Source organism: Paraphaeosphaeria sporulosa, assembly GCF_001642045.1.
Source record: "Paraphaeosphaeria sporulosa strain AP3s5-JAC2a unplaced genomic scaffold CC84scaffold_3, whole genome shotgun sequence".
In the NCBI taxonomy this organism is placed as follows: domain Eukaryota; kingdom Fungi; phylum Ascomycota; class Dothideomycetes; order Pleosporales; family Didymosphaeriaceae; genus Paraphaeosphaeria; species Paraphaeosphaeria sporulosa.
The window spans coordinates 1869820-1897803 of record NW_017253362.1 but is presented as its reverse complement, the minus strand read 5'-3'; the positions used below and the strand labels follow the sequence as shown (position 1 = coordinate 1897803).

The 27984-nt window shown below is 55.8% G+C and overlaps 11 protein-coding genes across 11 annotated transcripts; 6 read left to right on the top strand and 5 right to left on the bottom strand.

Moving 5' to 3' along the window:
- Nucleotides 1–189: 189 nt before the first annotated feature.
- On the top strand, nt 190–4246 carry CC84DRAFT_1194696 (alpha/beta-hydrolase). The gene is made up of 2 exons (XM_018181362.1): nt 190–2741; nt 2791–4246. The coding sequence occupies exons 1-2, from the start codon at nt 491–493 to the stop codon at nt 3765–3767; spliced, it is 3228 nt and encodes a 1075-aa protein (XP_018038897.1). The 5' UTR covers nt 190–490; the 3' UTR covers nt 3768–4246.
- Nucleotides 4247–4914: 668 nt separating this feature from the next.
- On the bottom strand, nt 4915–6639 carry CC84DRAFT_1087305 (MFS transporter-like protein; the record flags this gene model as incomplete). The annotated part of the gene is made up of 3 exons (XM_018174196.1): nt 4915–5309; nt 5395–5620; nt 5674–6639. The coding sequence occupies 3 exons, from the start codon at nt 6637–6639 to the stop codon at nt 4915–4917; spliced, it is 1587 nt and encodes a 528-aa protein (XP_018038896.1).
- Nucleotides 6640–6901: 262 nt separating this feature from the next.
- Nucleotides 6902–9265, bottom strand: CC84DRAFT_1162468 (prolyl-tRNA synthetase). Its single transcript, XM_018178001.1, has 5 exons — nt 9207–9265; nt 8820–9147; nt 8659–8763; nt 8529–8609; nt 6902–8479 (listed from the first exon to the last, which is right to left on the bottom strand). The coding sequence occupies exons 2-5, from the start codon at nt 8937–8939 to the stop codon at nt 7100–7102; spliced, it is 1686 nt and encodes a 561-aa protein (XP_018038895.1). The 5' UTR covers nt 8940–9147; nt 9207–9265; the 3' UTR covers nt 6902–7099.
- Nucleotides 9266–9383: 118 nt separating this feature from the next.
- CC84DRAFT_1141331 (T-complex protein 1 subunit alpha) lies at nt 9384–11367 on the top strand. The gene is made up of 3 exons (XM_018176323.1): nt 9384–9465; nt 9513–10786; nt 10842–11367. The coding sequence occupies exons 1-3, from the start codon at nt 9423–9425 to the stop codon at nt 11232–11234; spliced, it is 1710 nt and encodes a 569-aa protein (XP_018038894.1). The 5' UTR covers nt 9384–9422; the 3' UTR covers nt 11235–11367.
- A 963-nt stretch (nt 11368–12330) lies between these two features.
- On the top strand, nt 12331–13603 carry CC84DRAFT_581002 (RTA1 like protein). Its single transcript, XM_018186760.1, has 2 exons — nt 12331–12543; nt 12600–13603. Exons 1-2 carry the CDS (start codon nt 12471–12473, stop codon nt 13568–13570), a joined length of 1044 nt encoding a protein of 347 aa, XP_018038893.1. The 5' UTR covers nt 12331–12470; the 3' UTR covers nt 13571–13603.
- Nucleotides 13604–13994: 391 nt separating this feature from the next.
- CC84DRAFT_1194690 (exoglucanase-like protein 1 precursor) lies at nt 13995–15518 on the bottom strand (the record flags this gene model as incomplete). The annotated part of the gene is made up of 4 exons (XM_018181361.1): nt 13995–14516; nt 14567–14844; nt 14892–15384; nt 15441–15518. The coding sequence occupies 4 exons, from the start codon at nt 15516–15518 to the stop codon at nt 13995–13997; spliced, it is 1371 nt and encodes a 456-aa protein (XP_018038892.1).
- Nucleotides 15519–18942: 3424 nt separating this feature from the next.
- CC84DRAFT_1239732 (uncharacterized protein) lies at nt 18943–20229 on the top strand (the record flags this gene model as incomplete). The annotated part of the gene is made up of 2 exons (XM_018183987.1): nt 18943–19530; nt 19592–20229. 2 exons carry the CDS (start codon nt 18943–18945, stop codon nt 20150–20152), a joined length of 1149 nt encoding a protein of 382 aa, XP_018038891.1. The 3' UTR covers nt 20153–20229.
- A 653-nt stretch (nt 20230–20882) lies between these two features.
- CC84DRAFT_1141324 (Phosphoenolpyruvate/pyruvate domain-containing protein) lies at nt 20883–22091 on the top strand. Its single transcript, XM_018176322.1, has one exon. It carries the CDS (start codon nt 21142–21144, stop codon nt 21934–21936), a length of 795 nt encoding a protein of 264 aa, XP_018038890.1. The 5' UTR covers nt 20883–21141; the 3' UTR covers nt 21937–22091.
- Nucleotides 22092–23186: 1095 nt separating this feature from the next.
- Nucleotides 23187–25172, bottom strand: CC84DRAFT_1257368 (uncharacterized protein). The gene is made up of 2 exons (XM_018184725.1): nt 24277–25172; nt 23187–24228 (listed from the first exon to the last, which is right to left on the bottom strand). Exons 1-2 carry the CDS (start codon nt 24893–24895, stop codon nt 23660–23662), a joined length of 1188 nt encoding a protein of 395 aa, XP_018038889.1. The 5' UTR covers nt 24896–25172; the 3' UTR covers nt 23187–23659.
- Nucleotides 25173–25302: 130 nt separating this feature from the next.
- On the top strand, nt 25303–26548 carry CC84DRAFT_1162463 (ARM repeat-containing protein). Its single transcript, XM_018178000.1, has 2 exons — nt 25303–25889; nt 25936–26548. Exons 1-2 carry the CDS (start codon nt 25410–25412, stop codon nt 26452–26454), a joined length of 999 nt encoding a protein of 332 aa, XP_018038888.1. The 5' UTR covers nt 25303–25409; the 3' UTR covers nt 26455–26548.
- On the bottom strand, nt 26241–27059 carry CC84DRAFT_580966 (DNA-directed RNA polymerase-like protein I subunit). The gene is made up of 3 exons (XM_018186759.1): nt 26887–27059; nt 26606–26837; nt 26241–26548 (listed from the first exon to the last, which is right to left on the bottom strand). The coding sequence occupies exons 1-3, from the start codon at nt 26999–27001 to the stop codon at nt 26530–26532; spliced, it is 366 nt and encodes a 121-aa protein (XP_018038887.1). The 5' UTR covers nt 27002–27059; the 3' UTR covers nt 26241–26529.
- Nucleotides 27060–27984: the final 925 nt, after the last annotated feature.

The window sequence follows — 27984 nt, the reverse complement described above, 5'->3', positions numbered from 1 at the left end:
CAGAGGAACACTCTGCTGCATGATCCAAAAGAAACATCAGTCTGCCCGTTTCGGCGTCTTTTCGCTTAGAGAAAGGTTGCCCTGATCAACGCCTCGCGCGGCCGACCAATCACGCCGCCCTGCCTCCAGCGCGGGTGCCCCTTTCGGTCGTGATTGTGGTGGAGCCGGGGGTTTGCAACGGCATGATTTGCACGAGCCAGGAGATTCAATCCCTTTGCCACTGCGTGCTTTCTGTCCCACCTCTCGCCGGCCGCTCCTCGTCAGGCCTCGTCTCGCAGCGTGCCGTGTGTGTCGAAGGCGTTGCGCGCACCCCGTCGCGGCCTGCAGCCCAGCAAACGCCTTGCATGCAGAACTAGCTATGCACTGATCTCCACTGCACCGGCACTTTTACTCCCCATCGCGGACAAGACGTCCCTCGCCTCGGCGACCGCGCTGTTGCGCCCCAACTGCTGTTCTGACGGCTCCCTGGCGCAGCCAGCAAGCAGGCAGAATGGACGTCCAACCACAGCTACACCCGCCGGTCCCAAGCCTCCCCGCCGACGCCAGCGCCAAACCCGCGGCGACCCGCCCGCGACGACGAAGCTCAGTGCCCGCCGTGCCCGCCGACATCCACGTGAAGAAGCGCTCCGCCAACATCATCCGCACCCAGACGGCGTCGCCCGAGGTCATCTCGTCCCTGATCGACTCGCTGTCCGCCATCTCCGCCTCCAAGGACAACTACTTTGAGAACCTGCCGCTCGGCTACGGCGAGAGCCTTTCCGTCCCAACCAGCCCGCACGACCGCCACGATGCCGTGTCTGCGGCTGGCGCCTTCCAGAGCCTGAGCAGGCAGCCGTCCAGCCTGGACATCGACGACGCATGCGAGCCGCCCGTCATCAAGACGTCGAAGCCGCCCTCGGGCTACTCGCCCTTGACTGCGCCCAAGAAGAAGGACAAGGAGAACTCGTTGCGGAGCTACATGAGCAGAGGGGGAGACAGCTCGGCGTCGGTGCACTCGGCGCAGTCTCTACGCTCCGTGAGCAGCATCGGCAACATCAGCGTCGAGGCGGGGATCCCCAGGAAGCCATCCGACAGCAGCACCAGGACCTCTGCCGAGAGCAAGCGGAGCGCAAAAGCACACCGCAGCCTGATGTTCATGCCTTCGCGGGAGAGGCTGCGGTTGAAGGATGCCGAGCGGAAACGCCACACCATACAGACGCAGGCGCAGCCAACAGATGCTGCAGTGCTGCCCGACATCGCGAGGAAGCCTGTGCCGAAGCGGTCGTTTGCAGAGGACACCATCAACGAGGAACCAGTGGTTGCAGAATCGTCTCGAGCTGCCGGATCCCGTCCCGCTCGCAGTATCCTGAATTTTGTAGACGGAAACGACGGAGGAAGTCCCACAGAAAAGAATCTGATCCCAGAACGCGGCTCATCGCTCCGACACTCTGGCTCACCGTCGCGAAAGAGCAAAAAAGGCGATCGTGGCAAGTCGACTCGCCATGACTCGTATAGAGCAAGCACCGTGCTTGAGGAGGATGAAAACGTTGATCAGGACACTGCGCCAGACGACAAAATCTTACAGGAGCTCGAAGACAAGGACGACGAGGTTGCGCGCAGAATTCGTGAACTGCGAAAGCAGAAGATGTTGCGCGACAAAACAGCCGGCAAGCAGCCTGTCGGCGTCCATGCAGGGGCTTCCGTAGGCAGCGCCCGCGTTTCACCCGGTGCAACCATACAGCCATCCCCAACCTCATCTGTATCAAGCATGTCGGAGAGACGAATGCAGGACCCCACCAAAGCACACAGAGTGCTGGGGATCACAATGCAACAAGGTGCGCCCGACTCCCAAGAACGCCAGCTACCGGAACTTCCCAATGGGAATAATAGGATCGACAAAACCAGGATGCAGGTGCGTGGGCACACACGGACCAGGAGCTCGACTACAAACGACATTGACGAGCTTACCCCGCTTCCGATCAATTATACACTCGCACTTCAGTCTCTGGAACGGCTCGACAGTAATCCTCCGCCACCCAGCAGTGGTAACACTTCGACTACCGTCAGCGAGAAGGCCAGCAGCACGCCGCCGCGCCGGGCAAAATCCATGGCCGTAGGAGGGCGATCTGCGGCCGGCCGCAAGTCAATGATCATAGGCGCACCCCCGGAGCACAGATCAAGCACAGGTGTAAACACCCGCGAGAGCAGCGACAGCGTCTCAAGGCCGATTCGTTCCGCTAGTGAAGAGCTTGCAACTCGACGTGAGACCCTAGGCCTACCGCCATCTACTTCGAACAGCCTCAAGCACCGACCTACTGTCAAGAAGAAACGATGGTCCCACCCCGACCTACCTGTGAAAGCAGAAAAGGCGCACAATGCGAAGGTTGATGCTCTTAATGCTGCGACCGCAAGGGGAGTGCAGATCCGCGCACTGCCTGTTCAAAGCCCACCTCATTCCGTCATCGAGGAACGACCAGCAAGCATCGATTCGATCGATATGGAGGTCGAAGGCTATCTCAATTCACCGCGCTTGTCGCAAAGGATACGCCATCCCCAGACTGGACGCGTCATCTCGTTCTCCGAAGTGGGCGATCCGCAAGGCTTTGCTGTTTTCGTCTGTGTGGGTATGGGCCTAACAAGATATGTGATGGCGTTCTATGATCAGCTGGCCCTGACGCTGAAGTTGCGACTGATCACTCCGGACCGTCCTGGTATTGGAGGGAGCCAAGTGGATCCCAATGGAACTCCTCTAAGTTGGCCAGGCGAGTAATTCATTTCGTTTCACATTCGGCTGATTGCTAACTCTCGTAGACGATGTTTTGGTAATCTGTCAAACTCTCAAGATTACGAAGTTTTCCCTCCTTGCACACTCGGCCGGTGCCGTCTATGCTCTTGCCACATCACTACGTATGCCACAGCATATCCGCGGTCAAGTGCATCTTCTTGCGCCCTGGATCCCTCCTTCGCAAATGGCGCCCATTGGCATCAACCAGGACCAGCCTCCCACGCAACAGCTCCCTAGGTCTCAACGCTTCCTCCGCGCTTTACCGCCATCTCTGTTGAAGGTTGCCAACTCGACCTTCCTCAGCGCCACCAGTGCGAGCCTCCAGCGTACTGGCCCAAAGAACTCACCCAAGACCAAGAGAAAGAGCGTTAGCCCGGCATTTGATACGACTCCTCAGGAGCGACCAGTCACACGACCGGAACTTGGAAATGCCAGGCGGGAATCCATGATGAAGATGGATCAAGTCATTCCAAAGACCAGTTCACTATCCCTCGCCCTTGCAAACCCGGCGGACCCGAACTACGAGAAGGCCAGGCAGATGAAGGAAGCCTTTACATTTGCCGAACGCCAACGACAGCACGACTTTGACGAACGTCTCACATTTGCCATCTGGGACCGCGCGACTGCGCACGCAAACCCCGCAACTGATCTTATCGTATGCCTCGAGACGAAACAGACCATTGGCTTCAGATACGAGGACATCAACCGCTCCGTCGTCATCCACCACGGCAGCAAGGACACCCGCGTGCCGGTCGACAACGTCCGCTGGCTGGGTCGTCTGATGCGCAAATGCGAGGTGCGGATTCTGGAGGGCGAGCAGCACGGTCTCATGGCCAGCGCGCAGGTCATGGGCAACGTGCTCACGGAGATGGCGAGCGACTGGGAAGACTGGACTACGGTTGTGCAGGGCAAGGCGCACGGGGAGCGCAGCATCTCACGGAAGCGCACGGCCGAGCGCCTGCGCAACATCGCGAGCAGGCACGGTAAAGACACGGCGAACTGATCCGAACCTTTCCAACGGCAGACGGCCTCACGATACCATTCGATGCGACTCCATGCGGTAATGATGACGAGACGGCAGAGCGTTGTGTGCGACTTTTCTGGCACGTGTTTTGACGACGACTTTACTTCTCCCCTTGCAAGGCTTTTGCTTCTTTTCTGGATTGATGGATGCTTTGTTCACTATTATCCACTTCCTCACAGCCAATTCTGTTGTACTTTTTTCTCTTTGGCAGTGCTTTTTGACTTCTTTGACTACCCTACCCTGTTTTCGGCGAATATACCCTCGGTTTGGCGCGCGGGACCGGTTGGCTGCATGATGAATGTTTGGTGCCTGGATTTTTGGAAAGAGCCTCGAGCTATTGAACAGCGCTCGGAATGACTAAAGGAGGTGGGTGGAGGGGGGCGGGGTGGAAGCATGTGCACAAAGCCTCATGCTATGCTATACGGTACTGTGATTAAATAGATAAACCTTAATACCACACCTTCTGGTGTCGCACCGACACAGAGGAAGGATGCTATAATGAAAAGACTCGATTGTGCGCCCGTCATCACCCTTGCCATTATCTAAACATCCACGAGAGTGCAGTGTCTCCCGAGCCATCAGCCCGACAGTGAGGGAATGCAGGGCCTTTGAGTAGACTTGCGAGCTTTGCACGCCACCAGAACCAACTCCAAAGCTCAGAGCGCTACTCGTGAATAGCATATTTCTAGGCACAAAGCTCAAAGCATACCTGTAAGTCTTTGGCGAATAGCAGATGGTAAGTAACATGCATCATCCAACCAATACATGACGTGTGTTGCGGCAGTGTATGGTCGTGGGAGGCTGGCCGCTTCACGGTGCTTGCTTTGTATGATTGAAGGAATCCCGTGGGCGGGGTGGTGTCCGTACGGGCTGATCTAGTCTGGTGCGCACGACACTACGTGTACGCTTCAGCGTGCGATTCAGCGTGCGCTCGGGTGCGGCGGCGCACTGGCATGTTTTGAGGCCCAGATCAGATCAGATCAGGCCATGCTGTGCTGTGCTGTGCTGTGCTGTGCTACTCCCGCTACAGGCCGCATGCCTACATCTCTCACAACAAGCATCGCTAGGGTCCAAGAGGCACGGTGGCGAAGACGGATGGACGGCACATGAGTTGGTGCCAGGCTACCTACAACATGTATTCGAACCTCGACCGCTGTTTCCCGCCAATGCTGGCGTACCCGCCCCGTGTCGTCGTCCCGGCATTGAGGCGGGCGAGATGCCAGCGCAGCGCGCCCGCCAGCAGCGCTACCAACAACATGGAGCAAGCGCAGATGCTCATCCCAGACACGTAGAAGGGTGCGTCGCGCGTGGGGAAGACGGAAGTGCCCAGGAGGGGCCCGGTTTGGCCGATGACATTCATGACCGCCACGCCTGTGCCTTTTGCGCTGGCCGAGGCTTGGTTGTTCAGCGTCCAGGTTATGATGATGGTGATGGCGGCGAAGAAGCCGGATGTTGCGGGGAAGAGGGCGAGGTAGCGGAGGGTGGGGGCGGAGATGTTGAAAAGGCCAAGGAGGGCGAGTGCTATATCCATCCATCATGTTAGTGATTCACATGACTCTAGGGAGGTGTTTAGGACGGGGCGGGGAAGCTATGTTGCGGTACGTACTTGCATACCCCGTCGTAGCGAGCAGCGCGTGCAGGATTATGTAGAAGGCGCGGGATTGATGGCGGTCGGAAAGGTACGCGGTGAGCAGGACGACGACAAAGGCGAAGAGGTAGGGGGGTGCGGTGAGGGCTTGTGCGGTCAGAGCGGTGTGGCCCATGTCGCGAAGGATGGTGGGGAGAAAGACGGGGAGAGAGGCGAAGGCGACGTTTGCGGCGAAGAACATAAACTGCGTGCGTGTCAGTGGGAGGTCAGGTCTGGGGTAGTGAGGTGGGGGCGTACGGCGGTGAGATAGCATTTTGGGTCTTTCAGCGTGAGGAAAACGGCGTGGGAATCGAGGCCATGCGGCTGCGGTGTGGTTAATGCGTGTTTTCCTTCTATTTCAGCGTCGCCATCGTGGTCGTCCTCATCGGCATCCCTCACCCTCGCCACCGCAACCTCCCTCTCCCTCCCACTCAGCCACCCTGCCGTCCCGGGCCCGTCGGGCACAAAATCCCACGCCCACACGGCAACCAGCACGCTCGGGAACCCCTCAATCAGAAAAAGCAGCCGCCACGGACTGACTGGCCCGCTCTCCCCTGCTTTGGTAATCCCCCACGCCAACAGTCCCGCAAAACTTGCGCTCAATGGACTTGCCGAGATGAAGAGCCCCGTCCGCAGCGCAAGCTCCTCTCGCCGAAAGAAGAAAGAAAGGTAGAACGGGACACCCGGCCCAAACGCCGCTTCCGAGACGCCCAAAAGTCCCCGCAGCACAACCAGCACGGGGAACGACGTCGCCGCCGCTTGTAAGGATGCGAGCACGCCCCATGCCGCTATGCACAGCGAAATGTAGATATGTGCTGGGACAACGCGGTACAGCAGTGTCATCCACTCGAACGCGATATACGTGATGTAAAACGCCCAGAGCAGCCACTCGTACTGGGAGTCTGTAAGACGGAGGTCGTCCACGAGGCCGGCGATGCGAGCATTGCCGATGTTGGAGCGGTCGAGGAAGGAGAGGGAGTACAGAAGCGCAAGGAAGGCGACGAGGTGGGTGTCGAGTTTGCGGCGGACGCGGGCGGATTCGGTGGGGGTGTAGAACTTGGAGGAGGCGGGAGAGGTCGATCGAGATTCTGCATCTTTGTCCTCCTCTTCATCCTCGTAATTGCTGTCCATGTCTCGTTCTGGCATCGGCGAGACGGGGTGCAGTTCGTAGGCATCTTGCGAGGAGGTCGAGGGAGCGTGGGCTCTGGGGGAGGAGGATGGCATTGTGCCAGGAAACGGGAGAACGAACAACTGTCTGTCACATTGGCGATAGAACTAATTGCGCGTGCAACAGTGTTTGCGCAGTTGTGTGCAATTGCCGCTGGCTTTACACGTCGTCCCGGGTTGAGAAGGATGACGCGCAAGGGACCGCTACCCCGGATTGTGGGGCTGGCTGGGAACCCAACACTGCGGAATCGTGCCGAGCCGTGGAAATTTCACCACGTGAGACGGGCCGGGAGTATATGGAAAGACTTCGCATCAAAGTTCAGAAAGCAATTGGGCGTCTAGGCTTCGCTGCAATCATGATCCAAGTACGAGTGTTTGTCATGTCTTCTCAGTTTCCTGTTGTGCCTATCAGGGCTGGCCAACCGTCATCTTTCATCCTGCACATGGACGCCGTGAAACAATTCCTACAAACTCCACCCACACCGTACAATGCACATTCTGCTCACGCAATGCTTCTCTAGTAGCTGCGACCGAATAGCACCCACTTCTTAGCGAAATTCTTGCAGTCCGGGTTAATGCACTTCGTCTCGCCCTCCTTGATGCCCTCAGGCTGATCGAACGGAATGCACAAGCTCTTCGCGCCCATGGCGGGAGCCTGCTTGTCCTCGGTCACGCCGTCACCCAGCGCGGTCCTCGCGCTCTTCGCCTTGACCTCGTCCTCGCACTTGTCACCTTCGCAGTGGGGCACCAGAATAACGTTCTTCCCGTTGAGCGTAGGCACAAAGTCGTCCCAGTTGGTGAGCTGGACGCGGTGCTCGTCGTACGCCTTTGTCGCTTTGGCGAGCATGTCCTTCTGGATCTGCTCGAGGAGCTCGGGGATCGCGGTTTTGAGGTCGTCGATCTTGGTTTCACCACGCGCGGCCGTCTTGTCGTCGATGTCGCGGCGCGAGGTCGTGACCTGCCCCTTTTCGGCGTCTTTGGGACCAAACTCGATGCGCAGTGGGATGCCCTTCATCTCCCAATCGTTGAACTTGAACCCGGGGGAGTAGCCTTCCCGAAGATCGGTTTCCACGCGCACGCCGACGGACTCCAGGTCGCTCTTGATCTTGTCGACCTTGTTGTACAGGTCCTCCTTTGCCTCGGGGGTAGTCTTAGCGGTCACACCGGCGGGAATGATGACGACCTGGATCTCAGCGACACGAGGAGGGATCACCAATCCGCGGTTGTCACCGTGTGTGAGGATCATGACACCGATGGACCGGGTGGTCAGACCCCAGGAGTTCTGCCACACGTGGACGTGCTCCGATTTGCCGGCCTCCTTGGCTGTAGGATCCTCCACGGTAATGTTGAACATTTTGGAGAAGTGCTGGCCAAGAGCGTGGGATGTGGCTGCCTGAATACCTCTACCGGTAGCGGGTATAAAACCCTCAATAGTGGTGGTGAAGTCGGCGCCAGGGAACTTCTCGTTCACTGTCTTGGTACCCTTGACTACGGGAACAGCGAGAAGCTCTTGGTACACATCGGCGTACCAATCCAGAATCTGAAGAACCTCCTCGGTGGCTTGTTCTTGGGTCAAATGCGCGGTATGGCCCTCCTGCCAGAGGAACTCTCTTGATCGAATGAAGGGCATGGGGTGCTTGAATTCCCATCGAACAACGTTGTTCCACTGGTTCAGCTTGAGAGGAAGATCTCGGTGGGACTGGATCTTGCGGGCAAAGTGGGGGTACATGGCCGTTTCACTGGTAGGGCGGACGGCAACGGGCTTCTCGAGGTCAGACTTGCCGCCCTTGGTCACCCATGCTACCTCAGCAGCGAAACCTTCGAGATGCTCCTTTTCACGCTCGAGGTTGTCGGAGCTGATGAAGATGGGGAAGTAGGCATTTCGGACTTTGAGGGTCTGACGGAGGTGAGTGCATTTCTTTGACCGCGGAGCATAATTTGCTGACCTTGATCTTGGCATCAAACCAGGCCTTGATGTTCTCCCAGATAGCATAACTTCCAGGCTCCAAGATGTAGCAACCAGCGACCTAAGCGCTTATCAGCGGCTGTTGAGAGCCCGTTCGATATACAACTCACGTCGTAGTACGAAATCATCTGACCCTTGGTGATGACTTGGGTATACCAGTCTGCAAGGTTGTCCTCCTTTGCGACGTCGATGCCAATCAGTGCAGCACCCTCAATCTGTCCAAGCGTGAATAACACCGTCCCATTGCTGACACATGATCGGTCTAACGGACCTTCTTCTTCTGCTGCTGGGGCTTCTTCGCAGCCTTGGGGGCACCATCCTTCTTGTTCTTCTTGACCTCGGAGATGGAAAGGTCCTTCATCTTCCCGGCGGCGGCAGATGCTTCAGCCATGGTGAGTAGATTGCGGTTCGCGTCGCAGGATCTGTGGTTGTCCAAAGTCAATTATGGATCCTGTCCAGGGAACGCTCCTTCCACCAGTGGCTGTATGTGCGTAGCTGTAGCCTCCCGTTTGGAAGGTGCGTTTTGGGAATATAGTCGCGTTTGGGCTCGTGGTGGGGTAGCGGGGAACGCGAAATTGGAAGGAAGATATAGTCCGCACCTGCGATTGAGTCAGGGCTGAGTCACGAACATGAGAGCGAAGAGAAAGGGCGCGCATACCTTGTTCCTGGAAGAGTCACAGCGCGTTTCCTTCGGCTGCAGTGTGTTGCGCTCGTATCGCGCCCAGAATCAAATTGTAGAGGGGCGGCTGCTCCTGCTGCATGAGTCAGTCGTCGCGCTACGGCCAATAGTTCTGCCGCCGACCGCGCCCGCGTCGAGAGTTTTGTGTTCGAGAGGCAGCAGACGGCCAACAACAAACAGCTCAAACACACAGCCATGGCCGGGATCTTCGAGCAGCAGCGCAACGCCGGAACTCTGTGTAAGCCATGGAAGCTCGGAAATGCAAAAGTGGCTAACTCGTGACAGTCCTTGGTGGAACCAAGATCAGCGGACAGGACATCCGCGACCAAAATGCACTTGCGACACAGGCGATTGCCAATGTCGTCAAGTCCTCGTTCGGACCCTCAGGTCTCGACAAGATGATGGTTGACGACATCGGAGACGTAACGGTGACCAACGACGGCGCTACCATCCTCAGCTTGCTGGATATCGAGCACCCCGCCGGCAAGATTCTCGTCGAGTTGGCGCAACAGCAGGACAAGGAGGTTGGCGACGGTACGACATCAGTCGTCATAATAGCGGCCGAGCTCCTGCGCCGCGCAAACGATCTCATGAGGAACAAGATACACCCTACCACCATCATAACCGGATACCGATTAGCCCTCAGGGAAGCTGTCAAGTACATGAACGAGAACATCAGCACAAGCGTCTCCCAGCTCGGTCGCGAGCCGCTGGTCAGCATTGCGAAGACGTCCATGTCGAGCAAGATCATCGGCTCTGACTCGGAATTCTTCTCCAACATGGTCGTAGACGCCATGCAGTCGGTCAAGACCACAAACAACAAGAACGAGGTCAAATACCCGGTCAAGGCCGTCAACATCCTGAAGGCACATGGAAAGGGAGTTACTGAGTCGCAGTTGGTCAAGGGCTACGCTCTCAACTGTACCGTAGCGTCACAAGCCATGAAGACCCGCGTCACGGACGCCAAAATTGCGGTCTTGGACATCAACTTGCAGAAGGAGCGAATGAAGCTGGGTGTGCACATCACCATCGACGATCCAGAGCAGCTCGAGAAGATCCGGGAACGCGAAGCAGGAATCGTCAACGACCGGATAGAGATGATCTTGAAGTCAGGCGCGAACGTGGTGCTCACGACCAAGGGTATCGATGACATGTGCTTGAAACATTTCGTGGAGAAGGGCTGCATGGCCGTGCGAAGATGCAAGAAGGAGGATTTGCGCCGGATAGCGAAGGCGACCGGTGCCACCCTGGTTAGCACCCTTTCAGATCTGAACGGTGACGAGAAGTTTGAGGCATCAAACTTGGGCTACGCAGAGGAGGTCGTGCAGGAGCGTATCTCAGACGACGAGTGCATCTTGGTCAAGGGCACCAAGGCCTTCTCGTCGGCATCCATAATCTTGCGAGGCGCGAACGACTATGCTCTCGACGAGATGGAGCGATCCGTGCACGATGCGCTCTCGGCGGTGAAGCGAACACTGGAGAGCGGCCGCGTGGTCCCTGGTGGAGGTGCAGTGGAGACTGCTCTGCACATCTACTTGGAGGAGTGGGCTACGTCCGTGGTAAGTACATTCGGTGTAGAGGCCTGTTTGCGCGGAATCAGCTAACATATTGAAGGGATCCCGTGAGCAGCTCGCTATTGCCGCCTTCGCTACTGCCCTCCTTGCAATTCCCAAGACCCTCGCCATTAATGCGGCAAAAGACTCCACAGAGCTAGTCGCTAATCTCCGCTCCCGTCATGCCCTCTCGCAACGCACGTCGTCCGACCCGACCACGCCCGAGAACGCGAAGCAATTGGCCAAGTCCAAGAACTACAAGAACTACGGTCTAGATTTGGTGAATGGTAAAGTCCACGACTCTCTAAAGGCAGGTGTGCTGGAGCCCAGTATGTCCAAGGTCAAGCAATTGAAGAGTGCCGTCGAGGCATGTGTTGCTATCATGCGTATAGATACCATGATCAAGTTGGACCCGGAGGAGAGAGGCGGGGATGATGATGGGCACGGCCATTAGATGGGTTGGCGGATGCCGTTGTAGATCGCAAAGTAAATGCGATTGTGGCTGTATATACCACGCGTGTTGCTCAGCGATGCATTCACGCTTAATGTCTGGATGATAAACAAGTCAAAAGATCAGCATCAGTCCCATTATTGATACCTTTGAGTGGGGCGTGCCCTCCGATGACGAACTCGGGGACGCGCTTACTGCATTTGGCCTCTATCGTTGAATCTCAAGCTCATCGTCTCCACGGGAACCCTTCATCCTCTCCTCGCACACTAATGCATCCTAACATAACAGAGGACTTCACGAAACGAGATGACGCGTTCGGCGATATACGACCCGACCGCACCTACCTTTTGGCGCCCAATCATCCTCTACACGCGTCCTCATGGGGTCCAAACATCACGACATTACAGAGAACAGATTGTTTGACGTCTGGGATGTCACAATAAGGACGACCGGCTAGCTTCCTCGCCTGACAGACGGCGCGCAACCGCGGCGCTGCCACCAAGGATGATGTTCCATATTCTCTGCATTCGTGTTTCGATAGCATATCAACGACCTCCACACAACTCTAGGCAATGTTCTCAGGTGTGACAGGTTTGCCTAATACATATCCGCAGCGGTCAATGCCGGCACAACACGACCTTACACAAAGACCTTGGAGGACATCGCCAAGCACGCCCAGCCTCGAGCCCAGCTACACACCAAGCCCGCAATCTGACTGCGCGGGGCCCGCACTCCAGCGATCTACGAGTGGTCTTTCGATCCGCTGGCTGAGGTCCGCCCAGCCTTTGCGCCCAGGCAGGTTTAGGCTCCGCTGTGCGCTCTTCCGGAGCGCCGCGTAGTGGTTTTTGTGTCGCGGCGCAGCATGGATGTGCGTTGGGGTGCAGGTCGATGTGAAGTGTACTACGGCTTATGCGTAAGAGTTGGACCCGCCCACGTGTGAGCGAGGTCTGGGTGGGCATATGGGCTGGGACAGGGCTTTGTTGGACAAGAGACCGCGCTGAGTGTGCGCTTTAGGGACGCGACTTGGCCCTTGGGGGGTGCGAATGGCGGGATCCGGCAAGCGCCAAGCATCTTGTCTTCTTAGCTTTGGAGGCACGTAAGTAAAACTGCCTTGCCCGCTCCTCTTGGGCAGTGTTTGGCCTCCTTCTTTCTTCTCTGTGCTGCTGGATGATGGATTCATCGCGTTGAGGGACGAGCTGGCCTTGAAGTGCCACTAGCGACGACGACGCCACCATCAGTATGACCGCGATGCTGGAGCTGCTTGTGACGCGCTATGTCGAGTTACCGAAAAGAGGACATCCCGAGCAATATGGTCAGTCTAGCCCTGTTTATGCCTTAATCTAGACGCATGTACTAAGTACCTGACAGCCTTCAACCCCTTCATCTACGACCCTAACGTACCTTGCGCGATAGTTGGCGCTGTCGTCATCCTATCGCTCTCAGCAGTTCTTGTCTACCAATATGTCCGCTACCGATCGTGGTTCTTCTGGACCGCCCTCATCGGTATACTTATGGAGGTAATCGGCTACATCTGCCGCCTGGTATCAGCAACCGACACCGAACGCAATGGCCCTTTCCTCATCGCCTTCCTCATGATCCTCCTCGCCCCAAGCTTCCTGGCAGCAGCCTGCTATATGGCATTCAGCCGCATCGTATGGTTCTCCTGCCCCACGCACGCCCTGCGCTTCAAGACTCTCTGGTGTTTCCCCCGCTACATCACGCCCACATTCGTCATCTTCGACCTCTTCAGCTTCGTCATCCAGCTCGCGGGCGCGAGCACCATCAGCCGCGCCTACGACCACGACGCATCTCCATCGCGCAGCATCGAATCCGCCGAGAAACGTGTGGTGGCTGGCCGCGTCATCCTCGTGCTCGGCCTCATCCTGCAGCTCAGCTGCTACATGGCCTTCGCCATCATCGCCATGCGCTACTTCGTCATCAGCTTGCACTGGCGCCACGAGGACCTCGGCGACTTCCACATGTTCCGCCGGCTCTCCTACTTCATCAACATGGCCGCGGGGCTAATCACGCTGCGCGCCATCTACCGCACGCTCGAGATCCCGCAGGACAAGACGACGGGATTGCAGTACCTACAGCAGCACGAGTGGTGCTTTTGGTGCTTCGATGCGGTGCCTGTGGCGCTGGTGCTGCTCGTTATGGCAGTGTGGCATCCCGGGCGATATCTGCCCCGGAGCTACACCGGGTGGGTGCTGGATAAGACGAGGGCGGTGCGGGAGAAGGAGGCACTACGCCCGGGGAGTCCGACGGAGGAGGCGGAGATGAAGAACTTTACGCCCAAGGACTTTCAGCCGAGGGAGAGCGTGACGATCCAGGTCTGAGAGATGCGTTGGGTTGAGTGACGGGAAAGGATGGATTAGCCTATGATACCAATGCATTGACGGCGTTAGGGATGTAATGAAAATACAACCATATGTTTACCAAGTGCAATGTTGCTCATTCGGACGTGGTGCTGTGCTTCCTTTACGTTGATCGGGTGGTTGATGCAGGCCGACTCAAAAGTACGCGACCTCCCCTGGACACAGATGTGAGACAAGATGGAGGCGCGCAACAGCAGAGAGCCGGGGGAACATTGTAACGTGGTGTAATACAGAACGTGCATCGATTGATCTTCTATGTACAGTGTTGGCTGGCATTCTAATCTGCATGCATCTCCCTCCTGTCGATAACTATACACAAGCGAAAGAAGCGAAGGGAATCTCGCATCCACACTCCCCGCAACTATCTCCCCCACACTACCGCGCTCTATGCGGGTTGCGCGAAGGTCGAGCCAATGGGACCGACCTTGATGTTGGAGTAGATGACCGTCGCATCCGGCGAGTTGGTCTCCACATCCTCAGGCTTGCCCGAGTCCGTTCCGCAAGTACCACGGCCCACACCGGGGGTGCTGGGGTCTTTGTCGGTGGGGTAGGTGGAGTCGAGCCAGAGCATGTTGACCGCGTGGTCATCCCACAACGACATGACGAGGACGTGGCCCTTGGCAAGGGAGGCGCCCATCTGCTTGAGGCCGCCGCGGTCCTGGAACGACGTCTTGTCGCCAAAGGCCTTCTTCTGGGCGTTGCACCAGCTGTCGGTGATGGAGTTGCCGGTGACACCCTCGATGGTGGAGTCGGAGTTCTTGAAGACCTTGCCGCCCTGCACGTAGAAGCGCTTGATTTCGGTGAGGGAGGAGCCGCTGCCGATGAACTGCGTGACGACGGTCATCTTCTTGTTGGTGTCGAGGGTCATGCCCGGGCCGTAGAAGTCTTTGACGCCCATGCGGTAGGACTAGGAGAAGTCAGTTTGAAATATTTCGTCAAGAATGGTGGCGTTCTCACGTTGAAGTCACATCCGTCCTTGTCGCAGACACCGCCGTAGCGGTTGTCGCCGTCACCACAGTCAGTACCAGTGCAGGCGACGAAGCCAAGCTGCTTGCAAGGGTGGGGGGTGTAGGCGGTGGAGATGGAGTTGGCCTCCCAAAGATCCATCTCGGCGCAGCAAGCGCCTAGCTTTCCGCTACCAGCGTTCTTGTCGTTCGGGCTGGGCTCCCAGCCCTCGGAGTTGGCGGCTCCGTTGATCCACTTGATGTCGTGGGGGCACTGGGAATCACAGTATCCTGTGGGATGTTAGATGGAAATAGGAGTTTGCATGCGTTGGACATACCAGTTCCGTACTTGGCGCCAGCCTTGTTGTTGCCCTTGCCCATGCCACCATCAGCAGCCATCTCGACTGTGTACAGAGCACCGTTCAGGCCGCAAGGAAGCTTGGAAACATCAACGTCGAAGGTAAACTCCTTGCCGATCAGGTTGAACATCTGGTACTTGCTGTCGGACTCCATGAGGTAGGTACGGGAGCCGATGTTGGTGGAGTACTGGCCCTTGGTGACGAACTTCAAGGTCAGGGCGTTGCCGCTGGTGCTGATACCGTAGGTTCCAGAGTAGTCGGCACCATCGATGGCACAGTTCTTCGCGCAGTCAGCGCCAGTCGCGCAGGTCGTCGCGTTCCAGGCGTTGTCGGTGTAGCAGTTGGTGTATCCGCTGGTGACGTGGGCCCATCGCCAGTTGGAGTCGAGAGTAACGGAACCCTGCTTCGTCGTGCAGCTGTTGCCTCCAGTGCCAGTACAAGTCTGCCAGCTCATTGTGGGGTGCTTCTCGGACTTTTCGCTAGTTAGCACGAGGAAAATGCCGTATCTGAATTTCAAGGAAGTCTTGCCTGAGAAGTGCCGACCTGCTGGGCGGTGGCGGCCCCGAAAACGGAGAGAGACGCGAGGGCGAAAGTCTTGTACTGCATCTTGACTGTTGTAGAGAGTGACTGTCGATGGTGAAATCCATGAGTCCTGGACCTACTACCTTATATACACGTTTTTTCGTCGCCACTGAGGTCGACCACACGAGCATCAGCACAGGGTCCACAATCAAATGAACGTCTCCCGACGCTACCGACGAATTGCCGCCAATCTCAGAAGACATACGGCTCTTCGGTCCTGCTAGGTGCGCATGTAGTAATATGCAAATGAAAAGAAGATGAGATCTACCCCCCGGGGAGACTCTGGGGTACTTGCGGTAACTAACGCACATCCCTGTTTCTAGAAAGGTGTCGGAGCCTGGTGACCACTGGCCAAAGAATTGGCGCCTAGTCACTTTGGTTAAATGCATACGCGAGCGAGACGATCTTGTCTCAATTTGTGATAAACACCTGACACATGCAGTCTTCAACGACGAGATAGTGGCATATTGTGGTGAAGCAGTGAAACATTTGCGACTTACTCTAAACATTTCCTGCGATGCCTCCCGTTCTCGAGTGAGTATTAGGGAAAGCCACAAGTGGTATTGTTCATCCTGAGTATAGATGCTGGCGTATGGAGATTCCCTGTGAGTGGGCTTTGGTAGGGTAAGAACTTCAGGTCAGCGTGGACCCTGGCCGACTCGACGTTTCAAAACCCGGATCGATTAGATTGATACTGCTACACCCCTAGGCTTTCATATGAAAGAAGGTTCCAGAAGATCAATTTTAAGCAGGGTAGGAAGATGGGAAACTGCTTCATAGTACATCGAGATCCGCGACCCAGGAGATCGGAGAGGATGAAGCGCGTAATACGAACCATGACTGATTGGAATGCGCCACCTCTGAGCCATGTCGAGCTTCGAGAGTTGCTCTCCACATAGTCATTGTGCTAGAAATGTAGCTTTCGGTTCGTGACCTCGCTGTATCATTACTCCGGCCTTCTGTTCACCGGCTCTCCTCAATCGCCAATGGGGCTGGTCAGGTCTCTTCGCCGAGTGATCGCCGCCACATCCAAATTGAAAGCGACAGTGATGTTGCGGCTTGTGGGCGAGTCTCTGACCTTGGCGTTGTAAGAAGCTTCCCATAGCGGAGCACGCGGGACGTTCTTCCTGAATATAGTGGTCCACTCTTGAGGTTAGCTCTTAGCAGAGCTCCTAAGAGGCTCTCATCCGCACAACAGGAACCTGAATCTGCATGCACGGATGTTTTTGGTGGGGGTGAGCAAGGTGTGGTACTTTCGCATACCTGACAGGGGTATACATACCCCAGATTTTCGCCTCCTATTTTGCACGAAGGCGCCTCGCTAACGACTCACGGTGGCGTGCAACCTTCGCCGTGTGCTCCAGCTCCTCAAAACGAGGCGGAAAAGGGTTGTTCAACTACACACCGCGGACTGTAAGGCAATCCAGTGGGCACCTCGAAGTATCACCGGGTAGCTGCCACTCGATGATTGGAGGAGCGGCCATTTCAGGCTAATCAGTCGTCACGCAGGTAATATAAGTTCCGACCTAGCATGGTGAAAGATCATCATCGCACCAGAGTTGAGGCCGCGGACGGGCGCTAAAAGAGCAAACCCGGGGTTTTGTGGGCTTTCCATCTACGTGAGCGAATAATGTGTGTGCGACAGCGACGTGACCTGGGTCAATCGGAGAGCCGCAATTTTTGTGGGACCGCCACAAACCACAAGGAACCGGCGCATGGTATATATTTGAGCCAAGATGAAACGTCAAGGTAGTTTAATGTACCCCAAAGTACCTCTTCAGTCCGGTTGTGGCTATGTTCATTCTGTGATGTCAAGCCGTTGTCGAGGCATTTTGGAAAGCCGTCGGAGGAGTTAGAATTAGGTGATCCACTTCTGGAGCCTGTGCTTCGCCTGAAACATTGGAGTCTTTGCACCTGGGGCCTTGATTTGATGTGGCTGCCTTGTCTTTGGACACGAGATCAGCTGGAGCTGTAAGGGTGTATGGAATAGTGCCGCGGTTATCTAAGACGACATACAGCACTTTAAAGGTACGGTATAGTATCTGCGGCTTGGATCGGTCAATCGTTGCGGGTTTGGCACTGGCGCCAAGTGCGTTGGAGGCGTGGCACGGGTGAGGTGGTGCGACCATCAACACTCACGATCAGCGCCTTTAAGAGGGTTAGATTGGGTAATCGGCTAACAACTTATCGCAAAAACAGTTTGGCGTGGTGCCTTCGTCGCCACGTGCCAGGTGAGAGCAGGGCACGAAGAAGTGAGGTTGCAAACACTTGGGAAGGCACAATTTGGTGCCAAGTAACTCGTCCACACTTGGACTACGGTAACGCCACAATGGTCTCCTTAGCTCCTTCCAACAGCTCCTTCCAACATCATTAGCGGTCTTCCATCTTGTCTCCGTCTACTCGCAATTTGAGACTATTTGCTCTATGCAGATGAGAGACCACATAAACGTATCTGGTGGTTCTTCATCAAGATGGACGCCATTATTCTAATAGTACCTCTTGGATATGATTCCCCACTGTCTACGTCCGATGCTTCCTTGCCTCGCGAAACGTTTGCAGTAAAGAATCTTAGAATATTTCTTATACATTGACACAAGTACGAAAATCACGAGATAGATAGCACATCTCCTCCTGAGCATTACCGCAGTTTGCATCCCGCAACATCGAAAACGTAGATGAGTGGAAAAGAAGGAGTATCTCCGTTGACATACTTTGGCTTCACAAGTATTCAGAGCCATTGCGACCACTTCTCCCACTTCTCCCACTTTTGCGAGGCAGCCTACGCAAGACTATCACTTATCGTCTCTCTTTCTCTTTGTTTTCTCTCTTCACTTAGCTCTGCTGCCTAAGTGACATCTGGAGACAAAGCTCTTGGATTCGACTGCTTCCGCCATCTTCTGTCCATTTCTTTTCACCTGTTCAGAGGACATCCCGAAAACCTTAATCACCAGGTTCTGCAATGACATCAAGCCTAACTGAACACACAAACATGCCACAGATTGCTATGTGGGACTGGGTTCACTCCGTTCCTGAAGAGACTTGTCGCTCCCACAATCGCAGCTTCTCCTCACTAGCCGAACAGCTGCATTATACGACGTTCGCCGAGCTCCACGAGTTTGCACTGAAATATTCAAGACCTGCTTACGAGTCCCTCCCGCATCATCTACTCCTTCGATTCGAACACGTAGACCCTAACACGCTTGCACTCTTCTCACAGAAAGCCGACGTCAACGAGTCCCGCCTGTTGCTTGGTTTCAGTAGACACAGCTGTAGGGGCGAATTCACCCCCGCGTATGCATATATCTCCAGGAAGAATCAGGTTCACCAAGTGCTTCTAAAGCTTGGACATAATCATCTGAAGGTGAAAGATCTTGACAGCGTAGAATGGGAGAGGCCATTTGATTCGATTTATGACGCTTATGGCCAGACTGATCGTGCAGGTGACAGAATGTGCATGATGGTAGCATACTACTTCCTTGCAGCCGATCGTATCCCCGAAATCGCCACCCGCACGAGCAGCTTCATACATCATTTCGCTAAATTATGCGGCAACATCTACGTGCATACCGCCGATGAGATAGACTCGCGAGAAGCCAGCGCGCCTGCGCCTATCGACGGTCCGCGCGTAGGTCAGGCTATTCCTTCCACCCGATTAAGTCGTTCATTGGATCAGCAAGACCGCGCTTCAGTTCTGCCTCTTCTCGAGACTCAGCAACAGGATAGCCATCGCAAGCAAGGTGCGGACGATGATGTGTTCCAGACTAGGAAAGACACATCAGACGCCCAGATCATCGCATCCACGTATCATGTTGGTGACAAGGGAGATCGATCATCGGTCCCACCCGTCAACGGCGACTCACCTCGTATCAGCTCACCCATGGTCTGGGACGGTTCGAATGTTTCACCGACGACTCAACTTCCTCGTAATAGCACCGATCGTCTCATGGACTTGGCAAGTCCCAAAGGAACGCCTGAGATTGAGCTGCAGAACCGAGAGAAGGTCATTCAGCCGGTCCTTGCGGAGAAGAAGGCTCTGGTGAGTCCAAGGACAACCGGAATATTTGTGTACACGAAAAGTCGCTAACACAACTCGTTAGAACATTGATGACCTCGCCGCTTTCGTCGCCAGGTTCAAGGAGCTCGAAGCCGAAACCACCCAGCTTCAGGAACACAGAGTCGCCAACGCAGACCTCAAAGGCCTTGTCAGCCAAGCGAAGGACGATGCTAAGCGAGCATGTACCCAGGTCCAAGAACTCCAAGAGCGATCTTTAAATCAGAAGAGTGAGATAGAGGAGTTGCGAAAAGAGCTTGCTAGAACGGAGAAGGATTCCACAGACATGACCCTAAAGCTCACGACCGACCTTGACCAGGAGAGGCAGAAACTGCAATTGGTTCAGCGTGCGCATGTGCAGACGCGGTCAAAGCTTTCTACCGTCCAGGCTGAGAAAGAACAGTTGATGCAACGCGTTGCATGGGTTGAACGGAGCAGGCCATCCGCACAGAAGCTGGCGGTCATGGAAGCAAGCTTGCAGGCCATGGAGGCTGACAAGAAGGGGATGCAGGACAGAATCCGAATTCTGGAGGGCCAAGTTCAGGCGGAGAAGAACAAGTTCAGCGAGTACAAGCGGAAGATCCGCAACCTGTCCTTGGACCCTTGAGCGAGAGGCACCTCTGTGGAGGGTAGACTGCATGGGCCGTGGGAAAGTCATTGTGACCTATTCATGATAACTTGCGGATGTATATCCTGTGTTTTGGGTTTAACACAAGCGGAGGGAAAAGTTTGGATGGCTGCGGAGAGTCCAGCTCTGGGGCCTGCTTCTCTAGGCTTTTCTTATCTGTGCGATCCAAGGCATTTTCAAGAGTTCACATGCAACTCTTTCCTCAGTTGTACACTAGCGCATCATCACATCCAAATTCAGATTGCGCTCACTCTTCATCGCTTTGTCCTGATTTCCAGGTGTCCGGGTGACATCGATCGCACCTGCAGGTGAGCCTAGTTCCCGACAGGCAGGTCCACGCGCAAGTCTACAAGTGCGCACCTTCTCATGTTCACTAAACGCCTCCACCGTGTTTGCAATCTCACGTAACAGCAGTGGGTCCTCCAGAAGCATGAGGTGCTAATCTAGAAAATCCATCAAGGGAAATTATCTACAAAAGGGTCACTTTGTTTAGTAACCTGTCACAGAGCTTCTTTGCTACGGAGCAAATACCGCAACCACGTTACAAACCCGCTCATATCCAGTGACTGCCGATGCCTTACCCTACTACATCGTGGCGCGTCTGCAGCGTTTGCAACGCGCTGTCACGAGGGGACGCTGTTAGCGTCGGTTAACTTACGTGGTCCTGCACTCGGTTACTTCGCGCGACGCTGACTGGTCAGTTTGACAGCACTCCGAGTCGCCGTCTCGGTTCGGCACGCATTTACGTCTTCGCAACCATCAAACTTGATGATGAGTTATGTAACGATCAGGGTATGGGGATGAGTCAATACTCGATCCGCGTCGGGAGGAACGTCGTATAAAAGCGCGCTGGAGATGAGTTTACGAGAGCAGACCAAGCACCGCGCACTCCACTCAAGGCACACCATACAGCAACTCCCTGACACCCACCCGCTTGCCAAACCCAAATATCATCTTCATACGACAAGATGACACCCCAACCGCACCAAGCCACAGCCCTCAAAGCCCTTCACACCTCCGGACAACCCCTCATCCTTACAAACATCTGGGACGCCATCTCCGCCCGCGCCATCGCCTCTCTCCCCCAGACCGCCGCCCTGGCAACCGCGTCCTACGCCATCGCTTGTGCCGCCGGCCTGGATGACGATGCTCTCACTCTCGACGCCAACTTACGCGCCGCCGCGGCCGTCGCTGTCGTTGCAAGGGAATTCGACAAACCGCTTACCGTCGACTTTCAAGATGGGTATGGCGATGCGCTGGAAGAGGGCGTGAGAAAGCTAGTAGCATTGGGCGCGGTGGGCATTAATCTTGAGGATTTCGCGAGGGAGAAGGGCGGCTTGTATGACGTCGACGAAGCCGTCTCGCGGATCAAGACGGTGCTGAGGGTTGCGGGCGAAGCAGGCGTGCCAGACTTCGTCGTCAACGCGCGAACAGATGCGCTGCTGCACGGGCGGCCCCTCGACGAGGCCATCGCGCGTGGGAGGGCTTATTTGGATGCGGGTGCCACGACGGCGTTTATTTGGGGCGGGAGGGAGAGGGGTGGGACGACGCGGGAGGAGGTGGAGAGAATGGCGAGGGAGTTGGGTGGCAGGTTGAATGTGATTCTTGTGCGGGTGAAGCCTGGTGGACTAACGATCGATGAATTGAGGGGAATTGGGGGGTGTGGTGTTGCGAGGATCAGCGTGGGGCCGCAACTTATGTTGAGGACTACACATGCCATCGCAGAAGAGGCGGAGAAGATAATGAAGGGTGAGGGGGTGTAGGCTGTTCAAGGACGAGGACGATGGACTAGGAGTCGCTAAATTGATGCCGAGGAAGGTTTCTTGGATTCGCGGCGCATGCCCTGATAGCCTTCATTGTCCATGCGACAATGGGACCATGTGTATATCCTGCCAAAAACCAACCATAATCTATCGTCCCCTAGCACTGCGCCAGCCCATTGTAATCCGGATTATCCGGATTCCAATGGCATCCGCTCGAGCAAATCGTGCTGCCCCCGCATCCCATCTGCCCGTAGCATAGGCGGTATGCTCCACCAACATCGCAGTATTTGCCATCGAACGCGCATTTTCCGCACTATAAACATCAGCCAGACTCACGCACCTCTGGGGGAAAGGAAAAAGAAGGGCTTGGGGATGGGACGGGACGAGTTGGAACGGAGAACGGGAGGAAATGACGAACCAGCGTTGCTGCGTTGGCGAGGCCGAAGATGGAGGCGCCGAGTATGGTGAGCGTGGGGAGGAGTTTCATTGTTGCGGTTACGACTGTATCGTTGTAGGTGGAGGGAATGGGGACGGGGACGTGTCCGATGGTGTGCTTTGGTTGATGCTTCACCAATGGTTTATATACCTTCCTACCATACACTATAGCCATCCCACAGCGTACTGACAGTACTTCACCAAAGTCTCACGTCACCGGTATTTTTGAACGAAGGATTATCGGCCCACGGCTAAGGCTTTGGTGGGGTGAAGGATGGCGGGTTGGGGCCCGACCGCCATATTGAGGTTCTGGTTTTGGACCTGCGTTCGGCGGGACTATGAGATGCTGGGACGTTACGTCCGAATAGTAGTGCTGGGTATATGCCGGCGTGGGATCCGGCTGTGGGGAGGGGATTTGAGGTCTGGTGGGCGTTTCATGTACGCTGCGAACTTGTATCTCAAGAGAAGACCCACAAGCTGCTTCTTGAGTAAGTCATTGTTAAAGGTGCCTCGCGTGCGTTTCTGCTCAAGTGCTGGGATCTTGAGCTGCATTACTGAGCTGATGAAAGGAAAACCGGATGACCATGTCGATCGGATGAGTCGCTGACGAGCTAGACTGGGATGAGAATGAGAGCTGCTTCCTGGGGGCGGATACCTTACACCGTAGTTGTTAGCGCGATCCTTGTGGGACTTTTGCCAAGGAGCTGTCCATTCGAAGGAGCTGTAATAGTAGAGGTTTCCACTATAGTTACGTACGTAAGTTTAGAGCCTTGGAAGAGCATCACAGCATGTATTCACCGCACTGAGGAACATTGCTTTGAGATTGCTTGTTCAATTTGTACAGAAAACGGGTATTAATATCAAGGCATTGCCTCCCGCGTCCGGACCAATAGAGTAGTTTTTCGAACGCGCACTCTCGGCAGCCAGGCGTCTACGGAACGAAGCAATCTGAACGCGAGAGAGAAGCCATAGGAATGTCCGGTAGGAATCTCGTACCAACGCCAAGCAAAGATAAGAACAGATGGGTATAGATCCAGGGGTATGGTGGGGTATAGTCGTGAAAACGCCGAGGCCGGGAAACATGAATCGTAGAGTTTGTACTATGCTGGACCATTAAAGCACCAGCTGCAAGGATTGATAACGTTGAAGTCGTCCAGCGTAACGCTCGTAGGGCAGGTGGGGAACGCATCTTGCCAAAGTAGCATAGGAGCAGCAGGAAGTCCAGTGTGAGGCATCTGCTAGCACCGTCTTATAGGCTTTGCGTCGCTGATGTGGGAGTCGGCCAAGATCACAAGTCAGGGTCGCGGCTATGGACAACGACAGGCTCCGGCAGGAACTCCTTGAGCTCCTGCATCCTGTTCCGGCAATGGATCACGAAAATAGCGATGGCCAACGAGTTCCAAACGTCGTGGCCATCTTCGCCAAAGTCGAAGATGGCGATAGTGCGCAAGGAGCCATTTGGGTTCGGCTCGGTGGGCAGAACATAGCTAACAAATGCCATGACTGTGTGCGAAGCGATTACGCCGTAGAGGGTAGGAATTTCTTCCGGAGCGGCGACCAGTCCAGACTTATCGTGGCCCAACATCTCGTCGTCCCACTTCTGATACATCTTGTTGAGCTTGCGGATCATTTGCTGCTCGCAGACGTAGGAGGGGATGTTCCTGGGACAGGCGACTGTGTCAAAGAGCTTGATGCCTTTGTAGGTGTGTCGCATGCCGCCGTCCCGCATAGCCCACTGCGAATATTTCTTGACTGACTGCACGATGTGACGCTCTGCCGTGCGCTTGCGAGCCTTGGTGAGAACAGCATCTCGAGCGAAACCGCCAACGGTGAACAGTTGATTCAATGCATATTGGGCTATTGCAAGTTAGCTGCCAAAATTTGTGTGCGGTTGGTACCACATACCTCGGAAATCCGATTGACCGTCTGCCTTGATGAAGGTCTTGCTGTCGTTCGGGGTGAAGAGGTTCAGCGGCAGTGTGACGAAATCTTTTTGCCACGGGTCTGGGAGCAGAGGCTCGAAGCCGCGCATGTTCAGCTTTTGGAACATGAAGATGGAATCCTCGGACCACCCAGCCTGGCGCAGCTCGCGGCACTGGATCTCCTGGCGCAACTGCTCATTGGTGCGGTCGACGGCCTTGCGCATCTCCATGTATTGTCCGTCGTCGACCACCATGGTCGCGTCATTGGCGTCGTACGCATCCGACTCTGCGTCTTTGTAGTACCCGTCCTCAACGGAGTCGTGCACCAAGGTGTCGCCGTCGAAGTCGTCTTCATATCGGTGGAGGGAGGCCGGCGGGGAGGGCGGCAGCAAGGTGTCGTCGAGGTCAGTGGGTGAGGCCGGAGTGTTGGGCGCCCAGTGTTCGACCTTGCTATTGGGCGTGGTCTCCGGGGAGGCCCTCTCGGCCATCTTGGATCGGACAGGTAATTGCGGGACCCTGAACGGCTTGTCCCGCCGCTGCTGCGTCTTGCGCGGGCTAATGTAGTCCCAGACGCGCTCCGACACACGGTGCAGGAACGGCATTGTCGCTAGAAGGGTTGGGGTAGAGATGGGGTAGCAGATGGGTGTCGTGCAGACAGTCGCAGGGCGCGTTGCTTTGTTACGAGGGGAAAGGAGTCAGGCAGAGAGGCAGACGTCAAAGTGAGAGCTGTGGACGGTGGAGGTACAGTAGCAGGAGTCAGGGTCACGGCGCGTGAGTCGTCGATCAAATAGTGCATAACCAGCCTATTGTGCCTACAGTCACTATTGTGTGCTGCAGCACTCCTCTGGTTAAGACGAAGATGAGAGTGAAGACTCGACGAGTTCATTGTTGTTGCAAGTTGGGGTCGGGGGCTGGGGGGTGGCTGGACGCACTAGCATCAGCTAGGCAGGCGCGCGTTCCCTCGTCTCGTGACTGCGCGGGGCTTCAGCGGTACGTGGTGATCTTATCAGATCATCAAAGATTTTCGGCCTACCCCGCTAGCCTGGCCTAAATTCGCAGCGAGAGCGGGTGTCTTCTTTGCATCGAATTCGAAATCCCGACACAGGACCGAACACCATGGCTGCCCCAGAGACACCCGCGAAGGACGCCCAAGTCCAGGCTCTCCGCACCATTCTCACATCTGAGCAGGAGGCGCTTGCTCGCCGCTTCCGTGCCCTGTTCTCCCTCAAGTACCTTGCCTCTCTCCAGCCGCCGACCGAACAGACCGTCCCCGCTATCGAGGCAATCGCGGCCGCATTTTCGTCGCCCTCGGCGCTGCTGAAACACGAGCTGGCGTACTGCCTTGGACAGTCGCGCAACGATGCTGCAATAAGCCCCTTGCGCCACGTGCTGCAGGACAAGGACGAGGACCCTATGTGCCGCCACGAGGCCGCCGAAGCTTTGGGTGCGCTGGGGGACAAGGGCAGCTTGGACTTGTTGAAGGGCCTCAGAGACGACGCAAAGGAACTCGACGTGGTGAGGGAGACATGCGACATTGCCGTCGATCGCATAGAGTGGGAGCACGGGATTCAGAGCAAGGACGAACATTTGAAGAAGAGGTATGACAAGAACGTCTGATCTCGTTGTGGTACCTAACGAAGGTAGTGACTTCGCCTCCATCGATCCTGCCCCGCCGCTGCCCCAAGACCAGCAGGCACCTTCAATCCCGGAGCTAGAGAAGAAGCTCCTGGACACATCGCTCCCATTGTTCAAACGCTACAGGGCCATGTTTGCGCTGCGTGACCTAGCTTCACCACCAGATCTTCCCTCGGCCGTCCCGGCAGTGCAGTCGCTCGCGCGGGGCTTCGCCGACCCATCTGCGCTCTTCCGCCACGAAATTGCATTCGTATTTGGACAGCTGTCCCACCCAGCATCCATTCCAAGCTTACAGGACACGCTCAGCAACCAGAAAGAAGAGAGCATGGTACGACACGAGGCGGCGGAAGCACTCGGGAGTTTGGGAGACGAGGACGGCGTGGAGGAGTTTTTGAAGAAGTTCTTGAACGATCCGGAGCAGGTTGTGCGGGACAGTGTGATTGTTGCGCTCGACATGGCCGAGTTTGAGAAGAACGGGGAGGCTGAATACGCGATCGTACCGGAGGGAAAGGCTGTAGCCACGTGATCCAAGTATAAGGTGCATCTTCAGGGCGTTAAGGTTACACATGGCAAGGTAGACAAAAACCAAGTGAGCGGATTCTCAGTTGTTGGTGTTCCATCTGTAAGATAGTTAGCAAACCATCCAAGCATACTTGCGTTTGCAAGGGTAAGCGTACTTGTGTCCACACTCGCACTCGTAGAAGACAGTGGAGCCTTCATCGGCACTGCGCAGCTGCTGGGTGTAATAGCGCACTTCCTCCCTGCCGCACTTCTCACACGTCTGCGCGATCGTCGCATGGCCGCCAATGTCGGCGTCGTCGACGCTCTGTACTTCGGAGCGCTTCGTCCGCAGCGCCGAAGGGAAGGCATCCGGCTTAGAGCGAGTGACAATTGTCTTCAACGAGGTATCTGCGCTGCGTGAGCTACTATTTGTGATTGACTAAGATGGTGAAAGTACCTTTGCACGACGCGCCGCAGACCTGGCACGTCAGTATGGCGTTTTGTTTGCCTGCACCGCCATCCAGCAGGTTACCGCAGTCGGTGCAGAAGACGAGTGAGCCGATAGCTGCCATTGCAATGTCGCGGGGGTTGTTTTTGCAGCTCGCTGTAGACGACGGAGGAGCAAGCAGCCGCTCCGTGGGAAAAAGTTCAGAGCGGGGCCTTTCCGCGCCGTTAGCGCTTGCCCCAAAGCAGCGCGCATGCGCAGCGATCACGGGCTTTCGCGACGACGCATCACTCAGTGCTGCAACGCGCCATTCGACGGCATCAACACTGAACCTGACCGTGGAAGCCATGCGGGTCTTAGTGTAGTATCTGCGCCTTGCCTCAAGCGGCCGCAGCGGTCTTCACAGCACGCTTCATTGCGCACTGCTTGCGTCGTCTTTAGCAGCCCTCCACCAGCACAAGGCAATCAACCGCCGCCATGTCTGCATACCCCAATGGAGACTGGCACACTGCCAACGGCAACGGCAACGGCCTTCCCTTTCGACCGCCCACTGTCGACGAGGCTCTCCCGTATTCGCCCTTCACGTCGATTGTGCCCTTCTCTCCAGGTCAGTTGCCGCCTTTACTCTGAAGCTTTCGCCTTGTTCTCTTACTCTAGGACAACCGCCAGGCTAACACGTACAGATGTTATACCGTTCCCTGCGAACGAACCGCCAACACCCCCAACTACGTTAACTACCGATCAACAAGCGGCAGCGAGGAAAGCAGTGGGCATCCTGAATGAGGAGATCAGAGGGCCGTCCTCAACCGCACATCACCTAGAACACACGTTGCGAGAGTTACGCAGTCTGCTGGGGGATCCTCGCGAGATGACTGAATTTCACTTCAAGCCTACGGCCCAGCTTGCCACGCCTCCGCCCGATAGTCCTACAACGCCGGCCGATGAGAATACCCCGACAAGTCGTCCGAAGCTCAGCCCGTTCGCCAGCATGCTCCTGAGGCAGACTGAGGTACATTACCAACGTAGGTGTGCTCGACCTGCATATGTGCTTTCACTGACAAACACAGCGACGAAAACGCCCACGCCAGCACCGCAACGTTCAAAGTCTAA

Bases quoted from the DNA above. Each gene is read 5' to 3' on its own strand.
- CC84DRAFT_1194696 (XM_018181362.1), top strand. From the start codon at position 491: ATGGACGTCCAACCACAGCTACACCCGCCGGTCCCAAGCCTCCCCGCC. The intron at 2,742-2,790 runs GCGAGTAATTCA...TAACTCTCGTAG, and splicing joins AACTCCTCTAAGTTGGCCAG to ACGATGTTTTGGTAATCTGT.
- CC84DRAFT_1162468 (XM_018178001.1), bottom strand. From the start codon at position 8,939: ATGGCTGAAGCATCTGCCGCCGCCGGGAAGATGAAGGACCTTTCCATC. The intron at 8,610-8,658 runs GTGAGTTGTATA...ATAAGCGCTTAG, and splicing joins AGATGATTTCGTACTACGAC to GTCGCTGGTTGCTACATCTT. The intron at 8,480-8,528 runs GTCAGCAAATTA...CACCTCCGTCAG, and splicing joins GGTTTGATGCCAAGATCAAG to ACCCTCAAAGTCCGAAATGC.
- CC84DRAFT_1141331 (XM_018176323.1), top strand. From the start codon at position 9,423: ATGGCCGGGATCTTCGAGCAGCAGCGCAACGCCGGAACTCTGT. The intron at 9,466-9,512 runs GTAAGCCATGGA...AACTCGTGACAG, and splicing joins GCGCAACGCCGGAACTCTGT to TCCTTGGTGGAACCAAGATC. The intron at 10,787-10,841 runs GTAAGTACATTC...AACATATTGAAG, and splicing joins AGGAGTGGGCTACGTCCGTG to GGATCCCGTGAGCAGCTCGC.
- CC84DRAFT_581002 (XM_018186760.1), top strand. From the start codon at position 12,471: ATGACCGCGATGCTGGAGCTGCTTGTGACGCGCTATGTCGAGTTACCG. The intron at 12,544-12,599 runs GTCAGTCTAGCC...AGTACCTGACAG, and splicing joins AGGACATCCCGAGCAATATG to CCTTCAACCCCTTCATCTAC.
- CC84DRAFT_1141324 (XM_018176322.1), top strand. From the start codon at position 21,142: ATGACACCCCAACCGCACCAAGCCACAGCCCTCAAAGCCCTTCACACC.
- CC84DRAFT_1257368 (XM_018184725.1), bottom strand. From the start codon at position 24,895: ATGCCGTTCCTGCACCGTGTGTCGGAGCGCGTCTGGGACTACATTAGC. The intron at 24,229-24,276 runs GTATGTGGTACC...AACTTGCAATAG, and splicing joins CGGTCAATCGGATTTCCGAG to CCCAATATGCATTGAATCAA.
- CC84DRAFT_1162463 (XM_018178000.1), top strand. From the start codon at position 25,410: ATGGCTGCCCCAGAGACACCCGCGAAGGACGCCCAAGTCCAGGCTCTC. The intron at 25,890-25,935 runs AGGTATGACAAG...CCTAACGAAGGT, and splicing joins AGGACGAACATTTGAAGAAG to AGTGACTTCGCCTCCATCGA.
- CC84DRAFT_580966 (XM_018186759.1), bottom strand. From the start codon at position 27,001: ATGGCAGCTATCGGCTCACTCGTCTTCTGCACCGACTGCGGTAACCTG. The intron at 26,838-26,886 runs GTACTTTCACCA...CACGCAGCGCAG, and splicing joins CTGCGGCGCGTCGTGCAAAG to ATACCTCGTTGAAGACAATT.